The 23,095-nt window shown below is 48.3% G+C and overlaps 9 protein-coding genes across 9 annotated transcripts; 3 read left to right on the top strand and 6 right to left on the bottom strand.

Annotated features, from left to right (window-relative positions):
- Nucleotides 1-288: 288 nt before the first annotated feature.
- N7503_000708 (Zn(II)2Cys6 transcription factor domain-containing protein) lies at nucleotides 289-934 on the bottom strand (the record flags this gene model as incomplete). Its single annotated transcript, XM_057060269.1, has 2 exons — nucleotides 289-509; nucleotides 598-934. 2 exons carry the CDS (start codon nucleotides 932-934, stop codon nucleotides 289-291), a joined length of 558 nt encoding a protein of 185 aa, XP_056927192.1.
- A 987-nt stretch (nucleotides 935-1,921) lies between these two features.
- Nucleotides 1,922-3,529, top strand: N7503_000707 (uncharacterized protein; the record flags this gene model as incomplete). The annotated part of the gene is made up of 1 exon (XM_057060268.1): nucleotides 1,922-3,529. One exon carries the CDS (start codon nucleotides 1,922-1,924, stop codon nucleotides 3,527-3,529), a length of 1,608 nt encoding a protein of 535 aa, XP_056927191.1.
- A 512-nt stretch (nucleotides 3,530-4,041) lies between these two features.
- On the bottom strand, nucleotides 4,042-5,023 carry N7503_000706 (DUF3425 domain-containing protein; the record flags this gene model as incomplete). The annotated part of the gene is made up of 2 exons (XM_057060267.1): nucleotides 4,042-4,811; nucleotides 4,870-5,023. The coding sequence occupies 2 exons, from the start codon at nucleotides 5,021-5,023 to the stop codon at nucleotides 4,042-4,044; spliced, it is 924 nt and encodes a 307-aa protein (XP_056927190.1).
- A 689-nt stretch (nucleotides 5,024-5,712) lies between these two features.
- N7503_000705 (aldo/keto reductase) lies at nucleotides 5,713-6,747 on the top strand (the record flags this gene model as incomplete). Its single annotated transcript, XM_057060266.1, has 1 exon — nucleotides 5,713-6,747. The coding sequence occupies one exon, from the start codon at nucleotides 5,713-5,715 to the stop codon at nucleotides 6,745-6,747; it is 1,035 nt and encodes a 344-aa protein (XP_056927189.1).
- A 1,367-nt stretch (nucleotides 6,748-8,114) lies between these two features.
- On the bottom strand, nucleotides 8,115-12,120 carry N7503_000704 (uncharacterized protein; the record flags this gene model as incomplete). Its single annotated transcript, XM_057060265.1, has 3 exons — nucleotides 8,115-8,743; nucleotides 8,812-9,361; nucleotides 9,415-12,120. The coding sequence occupies 3 exons, from the start codon at nucleotides 12,118-12,120 to the stop codon at nucleotides 8,115-8,117; spliced, it is 3,885 nt and encodes a 1,294-aa protein (XP_056927188.1).
- Nucleotides 12,121-12,752: 632 nt separating this feature from the next.
- Nucleotides 12,753-13,562, bottom strand: N7503_000703 (EXPERA domain-containing protein; the record flags this gene model as incomplete). Its single annotated transcript, XM_057060264.1, has 3 exons — nucleotides 12,753-12,850; nucleotides 12,899-13,297; nucleotides 13,349-13,562. The coding sequence occupies 3 exons, from the start codon at nucleotides 13,560-13,562 to the stop codon at nucleotides 12,753-12,755; spliced, it is 711 nt and encodes a 236-aa protein (XP_056927187.1).
- Nucleotides 13,563-14,253: 691 nt separating this feature from the next.
- On the top strand, nucleotides 14,254-15,483 carry N7503_000702 (uncharacterized protein; the record flags this gene model as incomplete). The annotated part of the gene is made up of 2 exons (XM_057060263.1): nucleotides 14,254-15,057; nucleotides 15,115-15,483. 2 exons carry the CDS (start codon nucleotides 14,254-14,256, stop codon nucleotides 15,481-15,483), a joined length of 1,173 nt encoding a protein of 390 aa, XP_056927186.1.
- Nucleotides 15,484-16,072: 589 nt separating this feature from the next.
- On the bottom strand, nucleotides 16,073-18,373 carry N7503_000701 (transient receptor potential ion channel family protein; the record flags this gene model as incomplete). Its single annotated transcript, XM_057060262.1, has 2 exons — nucleotides 17,868-18,373; nucleotides 16,073-17,802 (listed from the first exon to the last, which is right to left on the bottom strand). Exons 1-2 carry the CDS (start codon nucleotides 18,238-18,240, stop codon nucleotides 16,073-16,075), a joined length of 2,103 nt encoding a protein of 700 aa, XP_056927185.1. The 5' UTR covers nucleotides 18,241-18,373.
- Nucleotides 18,374-20,072: 1,699 nt separating this feature from the next.
- Nucleotides 20,073-23,020, bottom strand: N7503_000700 (putative pH signal transduction protein PalA; the record flags this gene model as incomplete). Its single annotated transcript, XM_057060261.1, has 7 exons — nucleotides 20,073-20,457; nucleotides 20,512-20,914; nucleotides 20,976-21,550; nucleotides 21,606-22,500; nucleotides 22,580-22,634; nucleotides 22,703-22,940; nucleotides 23,013-23,020. The coding sequence occupies 7 exons, from the start codon at nucleotides 23,018-23,020 to the stop codon at nucleotides 20,073-20,075; spliced, it is 2,559 nt and encodes an 852-aa protein (XP_056927184.1).
- Between the last annotated feature and the right edge of the window lie 75 nt (nucleotides 23,021-23,095).

Raw genomic sequence — 23,095 nt, 5'->3', positions numbered from 1 at the left:
CAGGAAATTGTTCTTCTAGATATGTGAAGTCGAAATATGAGTGATATCATCTAGTAAATATGCAGATGGTCTTGGAATCATGGAAATAAATAAAGCCAATTTGATTTTCATGTCTGACTGGAATATCAGGAAGTCTCGACGAAGAAGTGATTACGTCAAGCCTACTGAATCTTGACTCACGTTCAATGAGGAATCGGGGTTTACGCCTACACAAGAAAGCTGTGGAATTCTACACATAACATTCGTATGTTCGGTAGATATCAATGTCATTATCGCTTGCATTTCAAGTCAAGCAAGGATTGCGGATCCCCTAGACAAATTATCCGTATATTGACCATTTAGTCCTTGTACTCCTTCAAACAGTCTGGTATCTCGTTCCACATTCGCCAGAGATGCAGGAAGCTCAAAATGTCTGTTAATGTCGATATAGTCTTCTGGGCTCTGTCCAAAAGGCACATTAAGTATATTGACTGTTGCTCGTTCGGCAACAGGTTGTTCCAGTGGTTGGGCTATACATGGGGTTAGCACGGTATAAAGTTTGGACGGAACCAAGCAGATCCCAAAATCATGATCAAATTCTTAATTCATACTGCATACCTTGAGTGAAACTTTGTTCAAGAAGTAGAACGGGTTGGCCCTGCTGGTCTCCGCCATCTCTTTGTTCGCATTTTCCTCTCAGATCCCACCTTCGTTTCGAATAAGGTGGTATAGATTCTTTGATCGGTTTTTCGGCACCGTTATATCGACCTCGAGACGCGATACCAGCGCCCCAGCGAAGTCTAATCTCGTATCCTTCGCATGCTTGTCCGCGCTTGGAGCACTGCTGACAACCGGGTCTCGCTTCGTCACAGTGGATCCGTTTCCGTTTGCACGTCCAGCAGCCTTTATGAGACCGGTGACGAGGATCTTTCTTTTTAAGTTTTGAGATAGGCATGGTGAATATAGGGGAAGTTTAAAGCGACGGGGGACGTTGGGCCTCATTCTAATCATATATGGCGATGTAGCTATAGAACAGGTTCCATGGCGGTCTCTGATTGGCCAGATAATATTCTCAACTCTCGATAAATAGCGCGATCTAATCCGTTATAGGGAGGACTTTCCGGTCCACTTGCAAAACCAAGCTTCATATTGGGCCTTGAATTCCCTCGCAGTGATTTAAACTGTCACGTTCTTTGCCATCGGCCCGAGTCGTTCAAGTCGGTTTTCTTGATTTCTGGCCTGAGGCCTCCGCGCCGGTTTTACCCGTTTTGGGCAGGTACACCCAAGCGCTATCGGCCCTGGAGCCCCACGCTGATATTGACCCTGTTCATTCGGCTTTCTCTGACATCGGCAAATTGGGTAAACCCTTCAGCCAACGGCTAGGCTTCCTTATTTAAACTACCCGTGGGGAATGTCGGCAGTCCCCCGACCTAGGACCATATTCTGCAACCATGTGTCATAAAATCGGATACCAGAATTGTCGTGCTCCGCAAACCAAGCATTCTCAACCCCGAGATCTGGACCGTGAGAGGACCAATTTGCCGAATGACTTCATATTCGAACATTCACCGCCATAAATCCGGATCTACCTTCCGAACCAGGAATATTCAGCCTACGCCAACATCCATGGCGCAGATCACCATGGTGGAAACCCAGCAGAAGACGCGAGATGTTTCGCCTAACCCCCAGACCACTTCCAAGGTCTGGTAGTTAAAGTGGGCCAGCTTCGGTGTACCCACGAGGACAATGCCCTCCAGAGCCCACACTCGAAACGCGTGGGGTTCCCCAGAAAATGACAAAAAAACCCCGGGTCGCTATGGGGTCGAACATTTCGGTCCATTGAATTCATACCAAGCATCACACCACCCAACTTCACGACCATCATACGATATTTGCGGAGAATGAGCCCACGCGCATCTTACATTCGCCGCCTTGCATAAATATGGACTTGGAAACCGATACCACTCTCAAGCCCACCGATCAGGATACCCAAGATGCATTTGACCTGGCGGAATTTGGGCACGGCCAGAGCCTTGAGCGGAAGTTCAACATCTGGAGCATGCTAGCGTTGGCTTTCTGCGTTCTGGGAACATGGTCAACATTTGCACAGGATCTTTCGGATGGTCTCATCAATGGTGGCCCAATCTCGATTCTATGGGGTCTGGCCCTGGTGGCATTCTGCAACACATGCGTGGCTCTTTCGTTGGGAGAGATTTGCAGTAGTATGCCCACCGCACTAGGTCAGGCATACTGGATCTATCGCCTCTGGGATACTCCTTTGGGGAGATTCGTATCCTATATCTGTGCCTGGATTAATGTCTTTGGCTGGTGGACTCTTGCTGCCTCGCAGGTTGCTTTCATGACCAATTTCATCCTGGGGATGAAGGTCATGTTCGATGTTGAGTGGACTGGTGCATCGACAGGATGGTTGAACTTCGTTGTTTATATCGGCTGCGTTTTTGCGCTCACATTAATCAATGTTGTTGGCTGTCGACGAGAAAAATTCCTACCCTGGTTGAACAACTTTGTTGGAGTGTGGTTCTTCGGACTATTCTTTGTCTTTTCCCTTGCTCTCCTGATCTCTGTTGGAACCAAATCAGATCTGTCTTACCAACCAGCATCATTCGTCTTTGGCAAATGGATCAACCAGACTGGGTGGCCGGATGGAGTAGTCTGGTTCATTGGCTTAGTGCAAGCCGCCTACGGTCTCACAGCTTTCGATGCCGTGATTCACATGGTAGAGGAAATCCCTGCGCCTCGCAAGAATGCCCCGAAAGTGATATACTTCGCAGTCCTCTCGGGCGCAGTCAGCGGTTTTATCCTGATGATGGTGTGTCTTTTCTGCATTCAAAAGGTGAAAACCGTCATCGACTCTCCGAGCGGCCTTCCATTCATGGAACTTGTTCAAGAAACTGTCGGAAGAGATGGAGCGGCTGTGCTCATCGCTCTCTTTATCTGCAACGGTCTCGGTCAGGGTATCAGTATCCTGACCACCGCATCTCGCCTGACCTGGGGCTTCGCTCGCGACGGCGGACTGCCATTTAGTCGATACCTATCCCACGTCGACCCAACCTGGAAAGCCCCAGTTCGAGCTCTGTGGTTCCAAGGTGGTCTAATCGCCCTGGTCGGCGTGCTGTTTCTCTTCGCCGAGACAGTCCTAAACGCCATCCTTAGTGTCAGCACCATCGCACTGACAATCTCATATGGTCTTCCTATTGCGGTCGTCCTCATGGTGGGACGTGACAAACTTCCCCCAGGAGGACAATTTCACTTGGGAAGATTTGGTACCCCTGCCAACTGGGTTAGCATCATCTACTGTTGCATTACCACTGTGTTTTTCTTCTTCCCAAGCTTGCCAAATCCGTCTGGGGGCGAGATGAACTACGCAATTGGCGTCTTTGGTGTCATGCTTGTCATTTCGATTTCCTTCTGGTTCATCCAAGGAAGTCGTACTTATCTCAATACGGAGGAATCGTTGACGCATGTTATTCAAGCGCAGGAGGCAATCGCCATGGAGGTCCCCGCGTCTGCGCCAACGAAGAAGGATTGATTAGGGTATATACTTGGGGTGGAAATGCCTCGTGGACCATGATGGAAGATGTTATACAACCTTAAAAGCGACAGGTTCCTGGTTAGAACATTTGGTAAAATTGTGTTGAGAAAGGATTGATTGTACATAGATCCATGGATGAATCAAATGGACCAAATATTCAAACTTATTTAGTACCTTCTTAGGCTACCTGGGGTGTGCTGGGGCTGCTGGAGTCTGCCTGGGCGTAACTTGATTTATCTGGAAGCAAATTGGGCATGCTGAGGCCATTTATAGGGTTGCGATGCGATACCCGTGCTTATCTAGGTCTACACTCGCCCTGTCTATTGCGCACTTACTCTCGAACGCTTCCTAGTCTCCCTCTTGAGCGGTAGCTCGCTGGTAGTCTGACTTTTCGCGGAGAAAGATGTATCGTTTCCTCGCTAATTATGCCCATTTCGGTATTTCTACCTGAATATCTCGACTCGAAGCATTCTTCTTCATTCTTCCCCCCATTACACATTCTATACCAATCAAGTCAATCGAAATAGCGGCTTTTCATTCCGCTTCGCCCGCCATCGATTCGTAGACTTCGCTAAATCATAACAATTTTTAATAACCCAGCCCCAAGAATGAGCAAAAGCCTCCGTAACCTCCCAACCTGCCGGATCCCAAGGATCACTCCAAACAATAATACCTCCTTTGCCCGATCGCGTGCTCCCACTGCCCTTCATATCCAGACAAAGCTGCGTTTCTTCCTCGAATTCTCCAGCCAGAATCAAATTATCTCTCATTTGGGGAACAGGTATTAGGTCCAACCACGGGTGATGTGGAATAGAGCGCTGTATTGTAGTAGGTTGGAGATATCTTGGAAGACTGTGAAGAGTGTCATCTTGCCAGGGGCCAATGGTGTTGAATGGCGAGTTTGCGTCGTCGTGAAACTGATCGGATTTGAGGCCCAAGATCCTTATATTTTCGAGTATGGCTCTGGTGAAATTGAGTTGGAACAGGTCGAGTAACAGATCGGTTCGCGGGGAGCCCATAGAGTAGTATTGAAGAGCTATTTTTTCTATTCGGGCCATTCTTGCTTTGTTCGCTAGGGTATTGATGTCCAGTAGGTGCACGTCGTCAATCTCCGCGAGAGTAGTGATCTCAGTGATCGTAGGAATTGCTAGTGTATGGTTCGTAGCTTGAGGGGCAATGACAAGTGCAGTTGGTTTATCTTGTATATCAAAAGGGACTGCATTGCGTTTCTTTGTCATTTTTTCTCCGGTATGTTCTAGCTGGTTTTTATTGTGAAGACCTAGTTGTGGAGACTGTTAATACTCCATTAACTGGTAGGCGGCGAATAGCAGACTTACGTCGAGCCCTTTGGTTCAAGCGATTTTGAAGCCTCCGGCGTGTCTTTTGGTCGGTAATACCCGACCAATCCTCGTCTGGCCATCCACTGCGGCGCTGCAATGACAACCTTATAGCGATGTGCCGATCAGATAGGCCTGCTACCGATGGATCCATGCTTGTGGTATGATGAGAAGACTTAAGCCATTGAGTATTCAGTAGGTATGCAATCTCATGACAGAAGGGTCTGGATGTCAGTAGATTGTTCAGTAGATAGTGGGTTTCGCTAGCGCGCACCGGAATTGAAGGAAGTTGAGGTAGGCAAATCCAAAATACTTGGTTATTAAGTTCCGGTCTAAGTTTGAGAGCCAAGCTACCGCACAGCAAAATTATGTCCAAGGGTTCGTGACCCACCATGTCATCAACTTGCATGACCCTAATTGTGTTGCAGTCAGGTTCCTAGTGGGTCTTGGGCTAGTTAGACAACGTTCACGGTCTTTGCTATATGGCATATCTCCGTTGCTGATCAAGCAGGTACTACAATCTGGGAGTAAAGGACGTTTTCCAAGGCAGGAGTGCGGACTTTGGAGCTTATCTTCTTATATCCGAAATATACCATTCGCCGGTCTTGGACTATAGTGGATCTTATTGTGATGGATTGACCAATCATATGTATTTTGTCATCATCTCGCATTGATCTACATGGAAACTTGGGAACACGGGCTGCTCCAAAGTTCAAAACCGCCAAAGATGTAGTCACACTGGCATTATAAATTGAGGCCTCTTTTCTAGATGAGTTTCAACATTTCAAGATTCAAAATCCCGATCTTACCTTCATTGCCTACCTCCCAGACACTTTGATCAAAATGAAATACGTGCAACTCGGAAGCAGTGGTCTTCGTATCGCCCCAATTGGCGTGGGATGCATGAGCTTTGGAAATCCCAAAGGCCGTTTCAAGTGGTCACTCGCGGAGGAAGAAGCATTACCGGTGCTCAATTATTGCTACGAATCTGGCCTCAACTTCTTCGACACAGCAAACGCCTATTCCAATGGGTTGTCTGAAGAGATTCTCGGCAAGGCAATCAAGAAATATGGATGGCGCCGTGAAAATATTGTCGTCGCAACTAAGCTCTGGGCACCTGTCGGCCGCGGCTCCGAACAGCCAATGGCCATGACCAATGATGAAAAAGATAATGGCGGCTACGTGAACCAATACGGATTGAGTCGGAAGCACATCTTCGAGAGTGTCGACGCTAGCCTGCAGAGACTTGATTTACCCTACGTCGATCTGCTGCAGATCCATCGCTTCGACCCCAGAACTTCCGTGAAGGAAACAATGGAGGCGCTTCATGACATCGTCAAGTCCGGGAAAGTGCGCTACATCGGCGCTTCATCGATGTGGGCTCATCAGCTACTCGAGTATCAATACACCGCCCGCATCCACGGCTGGACGGAGTTCATCTCAATGCAGAACCTCCACAACGCAATGTACCGAGAGGAGGAGAGAGAGATGTATCCTGCGTGTGCAAAATTCGGAATTGGTGGGATTCCTTGGAGCCCCGTTGCTATGGGCTTCTTGGCTCGACCTTGGCGTGACTTCTCAAAGACCACGCGTGGAGAGGGCCAGGGCTCTGGTTTCCTGGGACAGCCAGCTACTGAGACGGACAAGAAGATCAACGAGCAAATTGAGAAGATTGCTGAGCAACGTGGCGTGTCGATGGCGACCGTGGCAATTGCTTGGTCTCTCTCGAAGCCATTTATCACGGCACCAATCCTAGGAATGAGCAAGAAGGAGAGAGTCGATGAGGCAGTTAAGGCTATCTCTTTCGATCTCAGTCCAGCTGAGTTAGAAAGTGTCGATCACCTGTATGAGCCCAAGAAGGTGCTTGGCCATCAATAAGTGATCTGTACATCAAGAGTTGTCCCTTGAGACGTTACTTTCGATACTTCCGACCCGTTAACTGTAGAAAACTTCTTTGAACTTCCGAAAGCCAAAGACCTGCCATATTGAGTGCGGAGGTACAACGTAAACGTATGCCATAGAACTACGTACTGTACTGTATTTGGTATGTCCTAGTAGTCGATGGTTTCATTTCCTATATTTTAGCTCATCTTCAAGAATTCCAATCAACTTCGATTCCAGAACACCATGCAGATTCTAAAAGCTTCAGCACAAATATCTTTCCTTGCCTTATATCCTAGATTTTCCCGTTCTTCTGCACAGCAAAATTGATTTTCCTCATGTTGATTGGCCAAGCCAGTTTCGAGAATCAATGCATACAAAAGCTCGACTGACAATCCAAGCCACCATCACATGGGCATAGATCAGTATATACGCCAAGAACCGGTCCAGTAGCTTCGATACGTCGCGTTAGCCAAACTTTCCAACATCAAGAGGGCTGGGTTCTTGGCTGCTCTCCGTCACGGTTGCTCTACTTACAGCAACGTTCACCCAATTGTGACAATGGTTTACACGATTTATTTCCGTCTGTATCAACACAGCATTCACCAGATTCACACTGATTGCCTATAGATAGGAGCGAGCGCAATATTGTCAGCTTATATTTCTTGACTGTACAAGATTTGGTAAATTACATACCTGGTCCACACTCGATTGCAGATCCCAGAGCGAACATCGCCAAGAAAGAGATAATAAAGATATTCATGATGAACGAGGAATAAGGCGTTAAAACAAGCAAGGTTGCGTGTCTGAAGATTTACTGATCTTTTTGAGGGAACGGGGATTCTCACCTTTTCATGTCTGGCATTCTTGCCGATCCTCTCCCCCCTTGACGACATTAAATGTCTGACCTCGACGCCAAGGAATGGGATCTATCCAATATGTTCAAGTAAATTGGATAATGGGGCGCCATAGTGGATTCAGGGCGCAATTTGAGTTCGATTCCTATGGTTTGTTTTCTACGCCCGAGATATATCATATGCGCGCATCGAAATATTCACGTGTCTTGACGAGGCATTCATTTTATCTTTGTAGGGAAATCTAGATTAGGTGAAGCTGGTAGCGTACATTATAAGTGGCTTTATTGACTATGTAAGATACGTCTTCTATCCTAGGAACCTGGGAATTGACAGGTATACCATATCTCGACTAGCGTGACTTACTTCAAGATTCGGGAATCAAAGTCGAAGACTCTGGAGGTTAATTGTTCACTGGGAGGATTGGGCATAGGCGTTAGCATATCTTTCAAACGTTGTTCTTTCCAAAAAGTGGAATCGGGGTGGAGGTAAAGGTTCAAGATGTACCCATTAATCCGATCCAAGAGGTTCTTGAGCTAGGGGTACGAGGAGTGAAATACCTTCAATAGTAAATGGGCGTACTCTAGCATCTTCTCGATAGTTGCCGAGATTTTGTTTTTGAGGCGAAGCAATGGACCCTGCATTCTTGGTAGTTTCGGGCCCCCGCACGCTCTTTGTCTCGAACTTTATGGCATCGTGAAACTGTAACGAGCTCAGATTCTCTAGCACTCTGAGGAGCTTTTGTGCAATTTGAATGGGAGAGGTCCCTTTCAGAAGTGACGTTTGAGGATCTGGTGCGTCTTGAGCCTTGTTTGCGTCGTGGAACTCCATTGCCTCAAGGTTTTGCAGAGGATTGGGACGTTCTGCGTTTGGGGAAAGCCTTGTTCGCCGAGCAGGCCAATTAGATGAGTCAACCTCTAAATCTGGGCTCTTTCGCTTCTCGCTGGAAGTTTGAGTCACGTTATCGATATCTGACTCTTGATGCTCATGTTCATTGGTTGTGGCTGCGGATGGTGCAATGGAGCCACTAATACGACTGCTGCCAGACCGACTGCGAGCTGGCGAAGAAGCATAGCGAGATGACTTGACTGAATTGGGCCGTGATACATTTGGCTCTCGCGAACGATCTAATATACCACCTATGGGAAAGTCACGGTCAGTACATATTCATCATATGTTTTTCTGAGGTTGGTAAGTGGCAATATACCTTCAGTATTGGCATTTCGAATGATAACAGTGAAGCTAGGCCGCGATATTCCGAGTCGGCCTTCGTCAGCGATGGTGATTCCGAGCCCGGAACTGTAGTACGCATCAATCGACCTCTTAATGACAGTGATCATGCTCAACTCAGTGAGTCTACTTTCGTCGCCTTGTGGAGTGTGGATTTCAGCAAGGTCAATATCCTTTAGAGCTGAAGGACTCCACCAAATGTGGTCTGCACCCAGTCTAAAGAGGCCTTCGTTCATGAGGTGTTTTTGGAACGCCTTGATATGTAGTCGAGATATATCAATCCAATCTCCATTCACACTTTGACATCGAGGGTCGGTCCGGTCTTTCAAGAGATCATTGAGCCTGATCGACAGTGGTCGGTATTTGTCATCAGCTCGGATGATATCGACATTTGCATTAGGGACCACCGAAGATTTGTTGAAGTCAAATTCTTCTGCCTTATCGGGCGAATCTTCTTGCTCCTCATCGGAGCCTCGCTCGGAGTCACTGTCGGCTTCATCTCCAGACTCCCCGATTGGCTCGTCTTCCTGCTCGTTGTTAGGTCCCGTTACAGAGTCATCATCATCATCCTGGGGCGCACCATCATCTTGCTCATCAGATCCTTTTGAGAATCATTGTCGGCTTCTTCCGCAAACACATCCTTCATTTCTTGGTCGTTGATAGTCTTTGGGCTGGTCTTAACTCTCTCCGCAGATACGTCCTTCATCATCTCATCGTTGACACTTGCGCGATATGTCTTGAATTTCTCTGTAGATGAGACATCCTTCATCTCTTGGTCGTTCATAAATTCTGGGCAGGTCTTGGCTTTCTCTGCAGATGAAGCATTCCTCATCTCGTCGTCGCTAATACTTGCGGGACGTCCCTTATAATTTCCTGCAGATGAGACATCCTTCATCTCTTCATCGTAGATATTTTCAGACTCATTATCATCTTCATATTCAGATGCATCCTCCATCTCTTCTTCGCGGATACTTTTGGGATTGGTCTTAGTTCTCTTTGAAGACGATGTATATCTGGTCCTCTTATAAGTCTCTTCACCCTCATCCTGAGTTGTCTCTTCTAGCTCGCTGTGGGATCTCTTCCTACCATGATCTTCAGGTTCTTCGTCATATTCGTCTTCTTCGCTGTCTATGGATGCGCGTCGAGATCCAATGTCGGATTCAATATCGGGGTCATTTTCAGGATGCGATCCCGACTCATCTCCTGACTGATCACCAGGCTCTTCACTAGATCTATCGTGTTCTGATCCGTTATCGGATACAGCCTCAGACTCGACCTCGGACTCAGCTTCAGATTCCTCTTCGGAAGCATGGCCATCGTAGTCTCCTGGAAAATCGTCGGGTTCACTAGATCTATTGTCTTCCGACCCAGCCTCAGATCCATCATCGGGCACATTTGAAGACCCGTCTTCAGCCTCAGACTCGGCTACAGGCTCTTCGCTAGATCTAGATTTATCACCTTCAGATCCATTCTCGGATCCATCCTCGGAGTCGGCGGCAGGCTCATCTTCGGATCCAATCTCAGACCCATCTTCAGATGCGGCTTCAGACCTAGCTTCAGACTCCCTAGCTCCAGGAAAATCATATCCACGATTGTTGTCAGATTCTTCACTAGATCTATTCTCTTCAGATCCAGTCTCAGATCCATTATCAGGCACTTCTGAAGACCCGTCTTCAGCCTCAGACCTGGCTGCAGGATCATCTTCGGATGCAGTCTCAGACCCATCTGCGGATCCAGCTTCAGAGCTAGCTTCAGATTCCTCATCAGGAATATGGTCCCCGGTATCATCTTCAGACTCCTCAACAGCACTACCACCATTTGATCCTCTTTCTGACCCGTCTTCTTGTTCGCTTTCAGGTGATTCATCTATCTCATCGTCATCCACCGGGACATCTAAATCATCCTCGGATTGCGGTTCTGCCTCCCCATCCCGCTCTTCCTCGGACTCCTCGCCGGACATAGCTGGCGAGGCATCGCGAGATGGCTGTTGATCTATATCCAAAGAGTCTTCAGATTCGTCGTCGGATCCTTGGTCTGGCTCTTGGCCTGGCTCTTCTTCTGATTCGGCCTTTGATTGATCTGGCGAGATATCGCGAGATGATGGTTGTTCAGATTCGTTGTCAGATCCCTCTTCTGACTCCTTGTCCGAATGCTCAGATTCCGCCTCTGGTATTTCCGAGCCAGTGCGAGAGGGTGGCTTGTCATCTACATCCACCGAGTCTTCGGTCCCATCATCAGATCTCTGGTCTTGATCTGACTCCTGTTCTGGTTCATCTACTTCTGTCGAGGCACCATGAGACTCCCGTCCGTCAGCCTCATTCCTGGCATCTTCATCTTCAGATGCATCATCAGATTCGCGCTCTTCCGGCTCTTTATCTTCTTCCTCACCATCGGGGTCATCAGATGTTTGATCATAATCTCGGGGTGCTTCGTCGTATATAATCGAACGCTGGGATTGCTTGTCGGATTCGGATTCAAAGTCCGGCTCTGGCTCTTGCTCTGACCCCCCGTCTGAGCGGGGCGGCACCACTGGTCCCGAAGCGTCAAATCCAGCTTCAGAGTCGTAGTCAGGCTGATAGTCGTCTTCGTCCTCGTCCACAACAGGTGAATCTTCCTTAGAAGCAGAAGAAGGTGGAGGATATGGCGTTCGTTCATGAGAAGTCGTAATCTCCGACTCTTGAGCCTCGCTTTCAGATCCGTCACTCAGCTCGCTTGAGAATCCCTCCTCTGATTCTTCATCCCGCGACTGCTCTGAGGGCTCATAGTTCCTTTTGCCCCATTCACTTGAAGCCTCAGGTGACTCAATGAATTCGGATGAAGGGTGGCGATCGCGGCGAGGAATAGGAGGGACCGTAGGTATAACACTTGGCCTGGGCTTGCGTGGAGGCAGAGCACGTCTTGGGGGCACGGGCTGACGTGAAGGCCGCGGTCGACGTCCCCGAGGCGCCCGGGGAGGACTGCTTGGATTCCAACCAAAACGTCCAAGCTGAATGATCCTGTATAGATTGTGTAGAGTACGCACTTTATTACGCCTGGCTGCAAATTGGATCTCATCTGGCATTTGATCCATGCACTCGGTAATGGCTTGCTTTAGTTTATCTCGTACAGTAGAGCTCTGGAACTTGACTGGTCTGGGCTGGACAGCAATGTAGATTTTTCGGAGTAATCCGATAACAGCCCTCTTGCTTTCTTCCTCATGCACCCCAAGCTTCGCCCAGGCTTCGGGCAGGGTTTTGCTGTCATGTTTGGCAATCATTCCCCTTCCTAACCATTTACGAGGGGGCATCTTGGGCAAGTTGGAATAATGAATAGGCTAAGCGTATGAATGTAAGGCTATAAGTCGGCTAGTTTGGTGTTGAGTGGAGAAGATACTGTAAGATTGGGTGTATGTGTTGTTTGTAGTGTGATTTACAATAAGCTTGAGGAAAGCCGTTGACTTTTAACTCGAGGTCGTCTTTGTCCACTCGACATTAAATTTAGGCCGTTGCGTTCGGACTTCCAGATTTACGAGGGACTCTTGAAAGAGAAACATCAAAGATGGGGTGAAAGGTTTCTATTTCTCGAGGCAGAGCGTACCAAGAATCCCACTTCGAAGAAAGAAAACCAGATTCTGGCAGGGCTGGACACGACACCTAGCTCCAACTTTTGCGGGTTCTAGTGACTCTCTTTGTTATACTCAATCTTTGGAAGAGGATGGATGTGACTGGAAGACATTTCTCAATTCATTACTAATTGAGCATGTAGCTGATTACATGTTACGCTTAATTGTAAGATTCCGATGGAAGAGAATGTTATTTTCCGTCTCAAGTCTATGTTTAGATTAAGTTCGAAAATCAGTCAATAAGGAAGACTTTATCCACAGTCCCAGTACCCTGCATGTGGCTGAGAAAAATTCCAAAATTGAAACAAAGACAGGCCCTACTCCTTCTTCGCCGTCTTTGGAACATCTTTCCCTTCTGCAGCCGAAAGAGCAATAAACGCTTTCTTACTAACCGACAAACTATTGTAGAGTAGAACTGATACCAATTAGCGAAGATCATGAAGATAGAATGCTCAACACTTACCAAGAGGAATAACAATCCAGAATGCATTGCAAAAGACAAAGTACCCCCAAAAGATCGAAGCCTCGGGTCGGGAGTATGAAAGGTCAAGAATGTAGTGGTCGAACATGCAGGTTGCATAATAAAGAACATCTCCATAAAGCTGACCAAGGGATACAATCGCCTGCAAAGGATACCGCAGGGGGTGCTGGATCATGATCATCACGGCCAACATGAATGACAAAGGACCCCAGCAGATGGCAGTGATGGTCTCCATGCACAGAACGAATGCATCTTGAGTTTGGTAACGGGAATCAGATAACGAGTATTCTTTCCACAGTTGCCCAAATAGATCTTGCATGCTAGGCATACGGCGGAAATTGTAGGCAAAGTACCCCTCGAAGAAAAGGTGGATACAGCCACCTGTGTTCATTGTTAGCTAGAGTCTCACTTTGGAGGTACAAGGGCCCATACATAGTACAAACCACATGATTGTCCATAGGTCACTTGATGGTATCTTTGGCTGCACTTTAATCACCAATAGATATGTCACTAGGAAGATAGCTGTGCATCCTGTTGCGAAGATTGACACTAGGGTCAATGTGTCCCATTCATTGGCCAGATACCCCGCGATCTCTAGATCAATGGGGTAGTAAGGGTGCACAGTTGCATCGAATATTGACGCCATTGCTGAGGGATTTATCTTGGACCGAAGGACTGATCTTAGAACAGAGACTAGAGTGTAGTCTGCAAGTCTAGGAAATATCTGTATGTATTGCTCACGTGATAAATAGGGGCTTCTATAAGGGGTGATCCATATCTTGGCAATAAAATGATTAATTAGGCAAATAGTCAACTGGTACAAGCTGAACCAACTATGGAGTATGACGAGTTCCATCACACGTAATAATTCCTGATCCAACAGGGCTGACCTAAGACCCTAAGCTGAGAAAGTAGGGGTGAGATTCAAGTATACAACCCAACCGGCCTTCCACCTCAAATTCACATTCCAGCTAGAATATAAAGAATGTACACATGTCACAGATCAGACTCTAATCTAACGCAAAGCAAATCCCAACAAAACCAAATTTCAATTTCCGGTCTCTGTGATATTTCAATACCGTCGGAGCGCGGAACTCTTGGCCCCCGGACACGGACTCTGATTAGCCCGGCCCCCAACTTACCCCGAAAGAGAAAAGTCCGATCTGCAAAATGGTCATCAACAAAGCCGTTCCATGATTTAGATCCTGAAAAGGGGCCCTCAGAGCCATACAAAGAACCGACATCCTCGCGCTCCCCGAAACGAAACAACTTCAGTTTGTTTCGCTCCCACGGTTCCGACTTCCCTATACGAATACGTCGGCGGATAAGATAGGAGGATGGCGTCGTACTCAGCCACCGAGGGCGCGACGCGCCGGCGCGCGAAAGCAGAGAACAAGAGCCAAGTCCAGAATCAGGCTAATGGACATACCCGACACCATTCCGGCGATGTTAAGCGCCGCGAGTCGCGGTCATGGATAAGACGATTCAAGTATCGCGCTGTCAAGCACACGTGGTTGGTACCTCTTATCCTTATCTTGGCTTTCCTCTCGCTATACGCCCTGAACCCAACACCGAATAATGTTATTCACCGATTTATCTTCCTGTCCTACGAGCAGCCTCCACTGGAGGAGGGTGGACCAATTCAATATGGAAAGGGATTATGGGATATCGCCTTCGTCTTTTTCTACACAATCGTGCTATCATTCACTCGCGAGTTCATCATGCAGGAACTTCTAGCTCCATTGGCGAAGCTTTGCGGGATTCGATCTGCGAGAAAACAGGCGCGATTCATGGAGCAGATGTATTCGGCTATCTATTTTGGGTCTACGGGTGTTGCGGGACTATACGTTATGTCTAAGACGCCGGTTTGGTATTTCCGGACTGCGGGGATGTATGAGGGTTTCCCGCATCGCACGCATGAGGCTGCGTTTAAGTTTTATTACCTCTTTGAGGCGGCTTATTGGGCTCAGCAGGCTATTGTAATGTTGCTGGGACTTGAAGAGAGGAGGAAGGATTTTAAAGAGCTTGTTGCTCATCATATTGTTACTTTGGCGCTGATTGGTTTGAGTTATCGGTTCCATTTTACTTATATTGGGGTTGCTATTTATACGACTCACGATATTAGTGACTTCTTCCTTGCGGTATGTTGTGTGTTCTTCTCTTGTTGACTTGGTTGTTTGTGCTAATGGATGTTGCAGGTCTCCAAATCCTTCCACTACACCGGATCTGATCTGATCATCCCTTTTTACACTCTCAATGTCTTTGCATGGATCTATCTGAGACACTACTTAAACTTGCGCGTTCTTTACTCCTTGCTCACGGAGTTCCGGACTATCGGTCCCTACGAACTCAACTGGGAGACTCAGCAGTATAAATGCTGGATCTCGAACATCATCACCTTTGCCTTGTTGGCAATGCTTCAGAGTCTCAATCTGTTCTGGTTGTACTGTCTAGGACGTAGCTCGTGGAAGTTTCTTTCCACGGGTGAGAAGAAAGATGATCGTTCGGATGACTCGGAGCCGGAAGAGGATGCTCAGGTCCAACAAAATGGATCTGCCAAGCACTGATCTGGTGTCGTGGTTACAGAATCTGTTTGACGTCGAACAAATCTGGTGAATACGCCCTTGGATGAGATGGATGGCATGCCGAGTCGCCCTGGCATAAGACATGTTTGGAGTTTGCATATAAAATGGCCTGCACATGCGGTCTAGACCGGGATGGATGGCTCATGTATAAATGGTTTCATGGTCTAATGCATGTATGTATCATAGGAACTTTTAATCTTAATGAATAATGGAAAATGGACGATGATAGAACGATGGATGTAGCACTACAAATGGATTTGACTTCACCGTAGTTACCTTAAGTATACGAGTATATGATTGAATATTTTCGAAATTTTTGTTCATTTCAAGTGAGTTCATTATTTACACACTAAGAACAACCGAGTATGAAAGAACCAAACGCCAGGTTTGCAATGTACAGAAGCCACGCCAGCCTCTCAAAAGTGTATACAAAATTGGGGGAAAATCTTGAAGAAAAAATAGGTTGAAATCGATGTTGAAAAAGGGTCGGATAAGGTTGATAGGCATCATGTGAAAAGAAGAGGAAAGAAAATACAAGAATTGCCAACGAGGGAAAGTGGACGGGTGTTCATTACCGTCTTGGAGGGTAGCCGTACGCTGGGGAGGCAGGTGATCGCCTTCCAGAGTTATCGGAGCTCACGGGGATCAAAGGGAGGGTAGGTTCTAAAACGTCATGGACGGGCGATCGTGGAGGCCCCCCCAACTTTTCGTTTGTTTGGGTTGGTGACCGGTCATCGATGTTATAGCGAGATCCTTGGTGACCCAGAGACATGTTGAGTTCATGGTTGGACTCGGCGTGTCCCGTTTCGTCGATATTCCAGCGAGATCCAAATCTGCTGGAACTGTCGTCACCTCGGGCGGTCTTCTCCAACGGGAGAAGCTCAGTCGTCATCCGGTTTTCTATGCCCGACATGCGGAAGGAGTCGCGGTTGTCGGAGAGGCGCTTGTACTTGCCCTCCGGCTCCTTGAGAGTGAAGGCGTAGTAAAATCCAATGAGCAACCAGATCAAGAGCGCCAGTGTGAAAATGGCGTTGAAGACAAACCACAGAACTCCGAGAATGCTAGTCATCATTTCAGGTTGGCTAAAAACGTTGGAGAAAATGAGCATGAATATCGCGTTCAAGAAATTGAGCACGGTCGCGGTAATAGCGAATCCGTTGGCGGCCCGGTCCATGTACGGCTTGATGACAATGGTCACGACCATCATAGCGGCTTCCAGAACCACCAACACAATGGACTGGGCCACCCAGGCAGACTGAGCGAAGGCCGTGATCATACCGCGAACGACAGTGGCCGTCAAGACCGGGATGATGAAGTAGTATGCTTGAGCACGGTAGTTGATATATAAGAAACCCCACTTGGTCAGAGTAACGGGGTCAGAATAAAGGGTATAAGCCGGGTGTTCATTCAAAGCCTTAGAAGCTTTCGCTCGCTGGAAGACTCGGAATCCAGCATAGAGCAGGACAATGCTCATAACCAGCCACATGGTGATTGCCAGAACAATTTCTGCGGCCGAATCTCGTTGGATCAGCTCCCACATGCAGATGACACACATTTGCGGGTATCCAAGCGACACGACACGGTAAAGACTGCCTCGCATGAACGTCTGCCACTCTGATGTGGCATTGGCTGCCATTGCGAGCTTGTTGTTGTTGATTTTCCGGGCCAGAGCGGGCAAAACGAGTCGCAAGAACAAGATCGCTAGAATGATAAGAACCGCGACGAAGTAGAAGAAAAGATATCCCGTCATGAAAATGTTGGATGATTCAATGTCCGCCCGGAAACCAACTCGCTCGATTCCCCTCACAGTTTGTTCCGTTCCTCCGGTAGTGGTGGTAGTTGAGCGCTTCGCGAGGTAAACAGATTCATTGTCGGTCAAGGTCAGTAGATCGGCGGGAGTTCCGCCCGTCGCACGTTGGAACCATGTCGCGATGCTCTGCAGAGCGCTGGTGTGAAGAATACCCATGGTCCATTGGAAGGTTTGGGTCCACGCTTGGACAATTGGAGGGAAATTGACTGCGGCGTTGCCAGCAATGGCCTGCGTCTGCATGAAACCCAGGAACAGCATGGTTCGGAAATTGAGGTGGGTGGCGATCACGGTGTGTCCCAGGATCGAAATCACCACTGTGGTGATGAGGCCCAGCCCCGTGAGGATGGCGACAATCCATGCGACCGCCGGTTGTTCCACGGTCGTACCATTTAGAACGCGCGTTTCGATACAACTGATCGGTTCGTGGGTTACGTAGGTCTTTAATTGAAGGCGCACGATGGCATCAAGATCCGGGACGGTGTAGGCGATACCTGTGGGAGATTAAATACATTAGGGAACTGTTGGGTTCCTCTCGTCGCATACTTAGGACACTCACCTGGAATATCGCTCAGGGCTGATGAATCAACCGTCAACGAGGCAGTAGGGATAGTCAATTGTTCCGATGAGATAGGACACATGCCCAAGCCGTTACTTGAGAGGGTACATGGGTCGATAGTTGTGTTGATCGCAGTGTATCCATACACCAAGAGGGTCAGGTCGATCTTGAATTTGCCGGTATAGTCGATTTTTCCATTGAAGGCAATACTCGCAGACGAGTTTCCTGGTGTGAAGACGACGCTGAAATGGTCGACGGAGATTTTTCCATCGTCGGAACATGGAGTCAAAGACGACGCCTGGAACAGCTTCTCAGCAGATGCGGCGGAGAACCAGAGAGCCCCGGCGAGCCCGGCCGCCCAGGGGAACTTCATAGTTTGAGAGAGTGTTGAAGATTTCTCCCAGAGAAATCAGAATAAAGGAGTGGAAGGGTTTGTCTATTTTACTGTTCAATTCACAGGCCCCATGTTCGGGGATCTGGGCCAGGGGGGTTGGAGTATCAAAGCCTGGAAACAGTCCAGAGTACCAGAGTCAAGGCAACGGTATTAATTTTAGGTACAGTAAGCACATTTCGGTACCAAAGGGCCTTAAGGTAAAATAAAAGAAAGTGCGGTATGACACTGCCACTTTGGTTTCAGATGTGGAGTTCGTTTGTCTACTTTGTTCGGCTGAATCAGCCAATCTGGTACAAAAATAGCGTGATTCTGGGTCTTTCAGATGACATAACCACGATACATCGGGTTTCTTATAAGTAACTTGATCACCTCATGATCGTCTTACTGTACTCTTGCTCTGGAATGATCTTCTTTTGCTGATCCCAGGAAACGAGACAAAAAATTACCCACTCCACTCGATTACCGCCCCTATGAGATCACTCAGGAGAAAGAAGTTGTCCTATCCCCTTACCTACGTTGACCGGGCTTAAAGGTCCAGCGCCACCGTGCATTAACTTTGGTACAAGGAAGAACAAAAAGGGGGAAATGCCCACTTTTACCGCCCCAGGTTGAAAGTTCACCATTTAATTTCATAATTTTATGGCGAATCACTTTCATTGGCAGATCCACTTTTCCTTAGCTTGGAAAAGTCTCACTAGTCACAAATCACAAGCGACTAAAAACTGGAGCCAAAACGCGTCTTTGAGGCGGGAAGACCCTGTGAAAAGTGGTCCTCGATGATGCGTCCCATATGGGTCTGTGTTCGTAGTTCCAAGGCCAGATCCTCGAAATTGACGTAGACGGAAATTTGGCGAAACTCTCCGTCGGTATTGGGTTACCGTAAATGACCGTCGCTACACATTTTCTCGGTGGCGGTTAACTGGGACTAGATGATTCGCTCTTATTGTTGAAGACCCTGGAAGTTTATCGTTACATGTTCGTCTATTTTTGGTCTGGACGGCGTTAGAGAGCTTAAGTGGTATAAAGCATACGAATACGATTGTACAGGAGTGCGTAAGTGCGGACAAATTCTGGTGCGCGTTACGCCCGGTGGGTCTGTGGCTGGGAAAAAGTCCATATACCAGAACGTCCTTTACTTCCATTAGTCTGAGTATGATCTTAAGTGTCTGATTACGTTTATTTGCTTCTCTATTAATTAGGAGATTGGATCCTACAATTTACTCCGTACTACCTACATTAACTACTCCGTGCCCTACTACCTTATACGTGGAACTCCGTTGAACAGCCCCATTACTGTATTCGGCAATTGTTTCAGCATATCACTGAAACACATTGTGATCGACTCTTTCCTTCGTAGATCTTAGTCCCTGCTCCATAATTGCCAGTGCGAAGGCTGGGCTATGCATGTAACCAGCTTTGCCGACACGTAATCGGTGGATCGACCCTTAGTCTTGCTACTGTATCTTGTTCTGTAAATAGTAAAGTTGGCATCAAAGAATGTGGGGTCCTCCGCATGCCTAAGCTATGCTCACATGGTGCGGGGGAGCTGTGACAGTAAAGCAATCTGATAGGATTAAAATGGAGCTCCGACATTCCTCATGAGTTAAATCGCTTTTATCTCCGGTCGCGCCAATTACAAATGAAAGGATCGATCCTCAAACACGGTTAAAACGACATATCTATGATATGGACAGGTCTTATGTCGGCGCTTCGCCACTATCTTTTATGTGCAACTGGTCTACCGCGCATACTGTATGCAGATCCAGAACGTACGTGTATATTACATCGTTGCATCATCATGCATGGGGTTCTCATGAAAACCGGACACCTTGGCTGGGATCCCAAGTTCCCGGTTGCGCACGTGTGGCTGGAGCAGGAACGCCAGTGCCGGTGCTAGGGGCCATGCCGGGTGGCGCCCCGGCAGAATCGAACCGGATTCCCATATTGGGAGACCACACCCCCGGTGTAGGAACCGAAGGAGGAGGGACTGCCGCACGCACAGGTTGAGGCGCTGTGAGTGGTGCTACGGGCTCCGAGGGTCGGGCGTGGACCGGGGGAGGTGGTTGGGATGGGGGCTGGGAGGGCGGAGGAGCCGCATATGTAGCGTGATGGGTACGGGTCGGCTGGTGGGTAGGTTGACGTAAATGAGGCTGGGTGATGTGTAGCGACGACATGGCGGTGACGTTGGAGATATCGCTAATGATCATCGCGTCAGTTTGCATTCCATGCACAAGGGAGAACAGGACTCACGCTTCCAATTGACTAGCCTCCATCCGTCGCTGATGCACAAATGCCTTGCAATCGTCGCGGAAGCGGCTTACGATCTTGGCCAGATCGTTATAGAACTTGCGTCCGACCTCGAGGTTGGAGAGAATCTCCTTATACTTCAGGTATCCGTTTTCTAGATCCTGCAGGGCGGTTTCCCGCTCCTTCGTCGAAGTGTCGCCTTTGTGCGCTCGGGTGAAGGCTAGGTTGGCCTCGCGCACCTGTTCTTCGATCTGCTCTTGCTCCTTTTGTTCTTGAGCTAGCATCTGCCGATCGGAGTCGTAGTGTCGCAGATGCTCCTCAAACAGGTCTTCGAACTGGCTCGCTTGGATAGTCTGCATGGGGAACTCACGTTCCAACCTGGCGGTTTCACTCAAAAGGGCCGGATCTGTTTACGTCTCAGCAAATATAACCCATGGAAGCGATTATCAAAAGTCGAAGATACTCACGGATATCATCGGCTTGGCCTTTATCTTTCAATGCCTGGATTCGTCGACGCCGCCGGTTTTCCATCCGACTCACCTCACTCAAACAGCTCCGCAGCTTGATAGACTCCCTTTCTAATTCTGGAGGTATGGTAGCCCGGCGACTGCTTGGTACGTAGGACTCGAGATCTCGGTTCGTGCCCGTGAGAACAAGAAAGACAGACTCGGAATCCCGGAGCTTCTGGTCGACGAGTTTGTCGCTACTCTGTGCAGATGTGAAATAGCCGTTGATCTCTTTAGAAGTATTGTAAATCTTAGAAGCGGCCTTCTCGGACGTTTCGCGATTCCATCGGTCGGTGCCATACTTGCGAACTGCAGCATCATCTTCGGCCTTTTCGGCGGCCAAGAGCTCGACGCCTTCATTGTAAATGGCCAGATCATTTCCCTTGACTCTGGCAGCGTCTTCGACGGAGCGCCGCAGCCGGTTCAGCCCATCCTGCTGGCGCATCTCCTCCGCATGGGAGACCAGAGTTGGTGGAAGTCCTAGTGGCTTCTCTAATGCTTGCAGAGAACCTGGTAAATTCAACGAGGATAGGAGACTGGACAATTGGGTTAGTTAGGGATTCTAAAATGAGGCACTCATGTAGTCCATACTCCCGGAGCTTGTCAGTCATTGACTCTAACTCTCCAATCAGGCTTTCATTGATCAACCGATCTCGGCGGTCGGAGTATATGCTGGCTGCAATATGTACCGCGTATGGGACCAGTCTCGCGAAAAGCGGTTGGCCAAGTGGTCCTTGGCTTCCAAGCATGGAAATAGCGTCTGTGACTTGTGAGGGTGCTTTGGAAGCAACCATACTAGCGCGGTCAATTGACTTGAGCTCGGATTTATTGGGCACCGGACTTAGATAGATAACATCATTGTCCTTCTCTGCGCGCTTCAAATCTTCGGTCACACGACTCTTGAGTCCATTCAGATCTCCCAGCACGGTGCGATTAATCCATTGCGATTCTTTCAGGCCTTCTTTGACGCAATTCAAAGCGTCGCGTAATCTTGCCACCTCTTCACCATACTTTCGTTTATCTAGGCAATCGAGTGCCTGTCGAAATTGTGCCGCTGCTGCAAAATGATGGTTTTTGGCGGTCATGTGGTGAATCCAATCCGTGCTGATCGCGTTAGACTTGACAGCCAAATCCCCTGCATCTCCATAATAGTCGGAAACTTTTGCAGCGAGTCGTGCAATCGATACGTCCTTAAGTCCATCCTTTACAGCCTTTTGCCAGAAGCACTCTTGGCCCTGTGCGAGCAACAGCTGTTCCAAGCTCTGCAGAGTCATGTCATCCATATCTTCTGGTGGCGATGTGCGGAGGTCAGGAAGAATATCGTTGCGCAGGTGACTCAATACTCCAGCTGCTTGACAGGAGTAGTTGCAAGCCTGCTTGAGGCCCTCTGCGGTCGTGCGGTTCAGTGCATAAGCAAGCTGGGAGTATAGTGCAGCGAGGTTGAAAAGAACATTCGCCAGTTCAAATCGAAGGTTGTTCTGTGATACTATGGTAACTGTCATCAGCGAACATGCCCCACCACTGCGAGCGCCTTTGCCTCTAGTTTCCAGGACGTCACCACCTACCAGGTCGCGAGACATTGAACCCAAACGCCGGATACCACGCAAAATCAACCCCAACCTATTTAGCGCACATAGTCAACCACAAGCTCCAAAGGCAATACTCGGCACACAAGGAGGACTTCTCACATCAACTGGGAACTTCCCACCGAGCCATTTCAACTGCGCCGCATATGTGACCAGTCGACTAATTCCACTAACATGCGGTTCTTGTACGTTGATGGCCTCGCTTCGCAAGCGGTCGATGATCAGCAGATCATCTGCGAACATATCCGGGCGCTGGTCATATTTGGAGGAAATGTACTGCGTAATCGCATCCGACAGCGAGACGGTGTGGGAGCGTCGAAACGGGAGCTGTAGGATATTGCTACCAAGTGAGAGCCAAACAGGTCAGTACGTTCCAAGTAATCTGTGCTTTTGGCGCAACCGTGATACTTACGTTGTCATTGTGGGAGCGTCTCACAGCTTGGGCAGGAAAGAAAGAAACATTTGTTGACGAGGTTGCTCAGCCAAAAACCCCCA

The sequence above is a fragment of the Penicillium pulvis genome, assembly GCF_028828015.1.
Source record: "Penicillium pulvis strain IBT 33274 chromosome Unknown contig_10_segment0_segment0, whole genome shotgun sequence".
Classification (NCBI taxonomy): Eukaryota; Fungi; Ascomycota; class Eurotiomycetes; order Eurotiales; family Aspergillaceae; genus Penicillium; species Penicillium pulvis.
The sequence above is the reverse complement of the archived record's forward strand: the minus strand, read 5'-3'. Positions and strand labels throughout refer to the sequence as shown.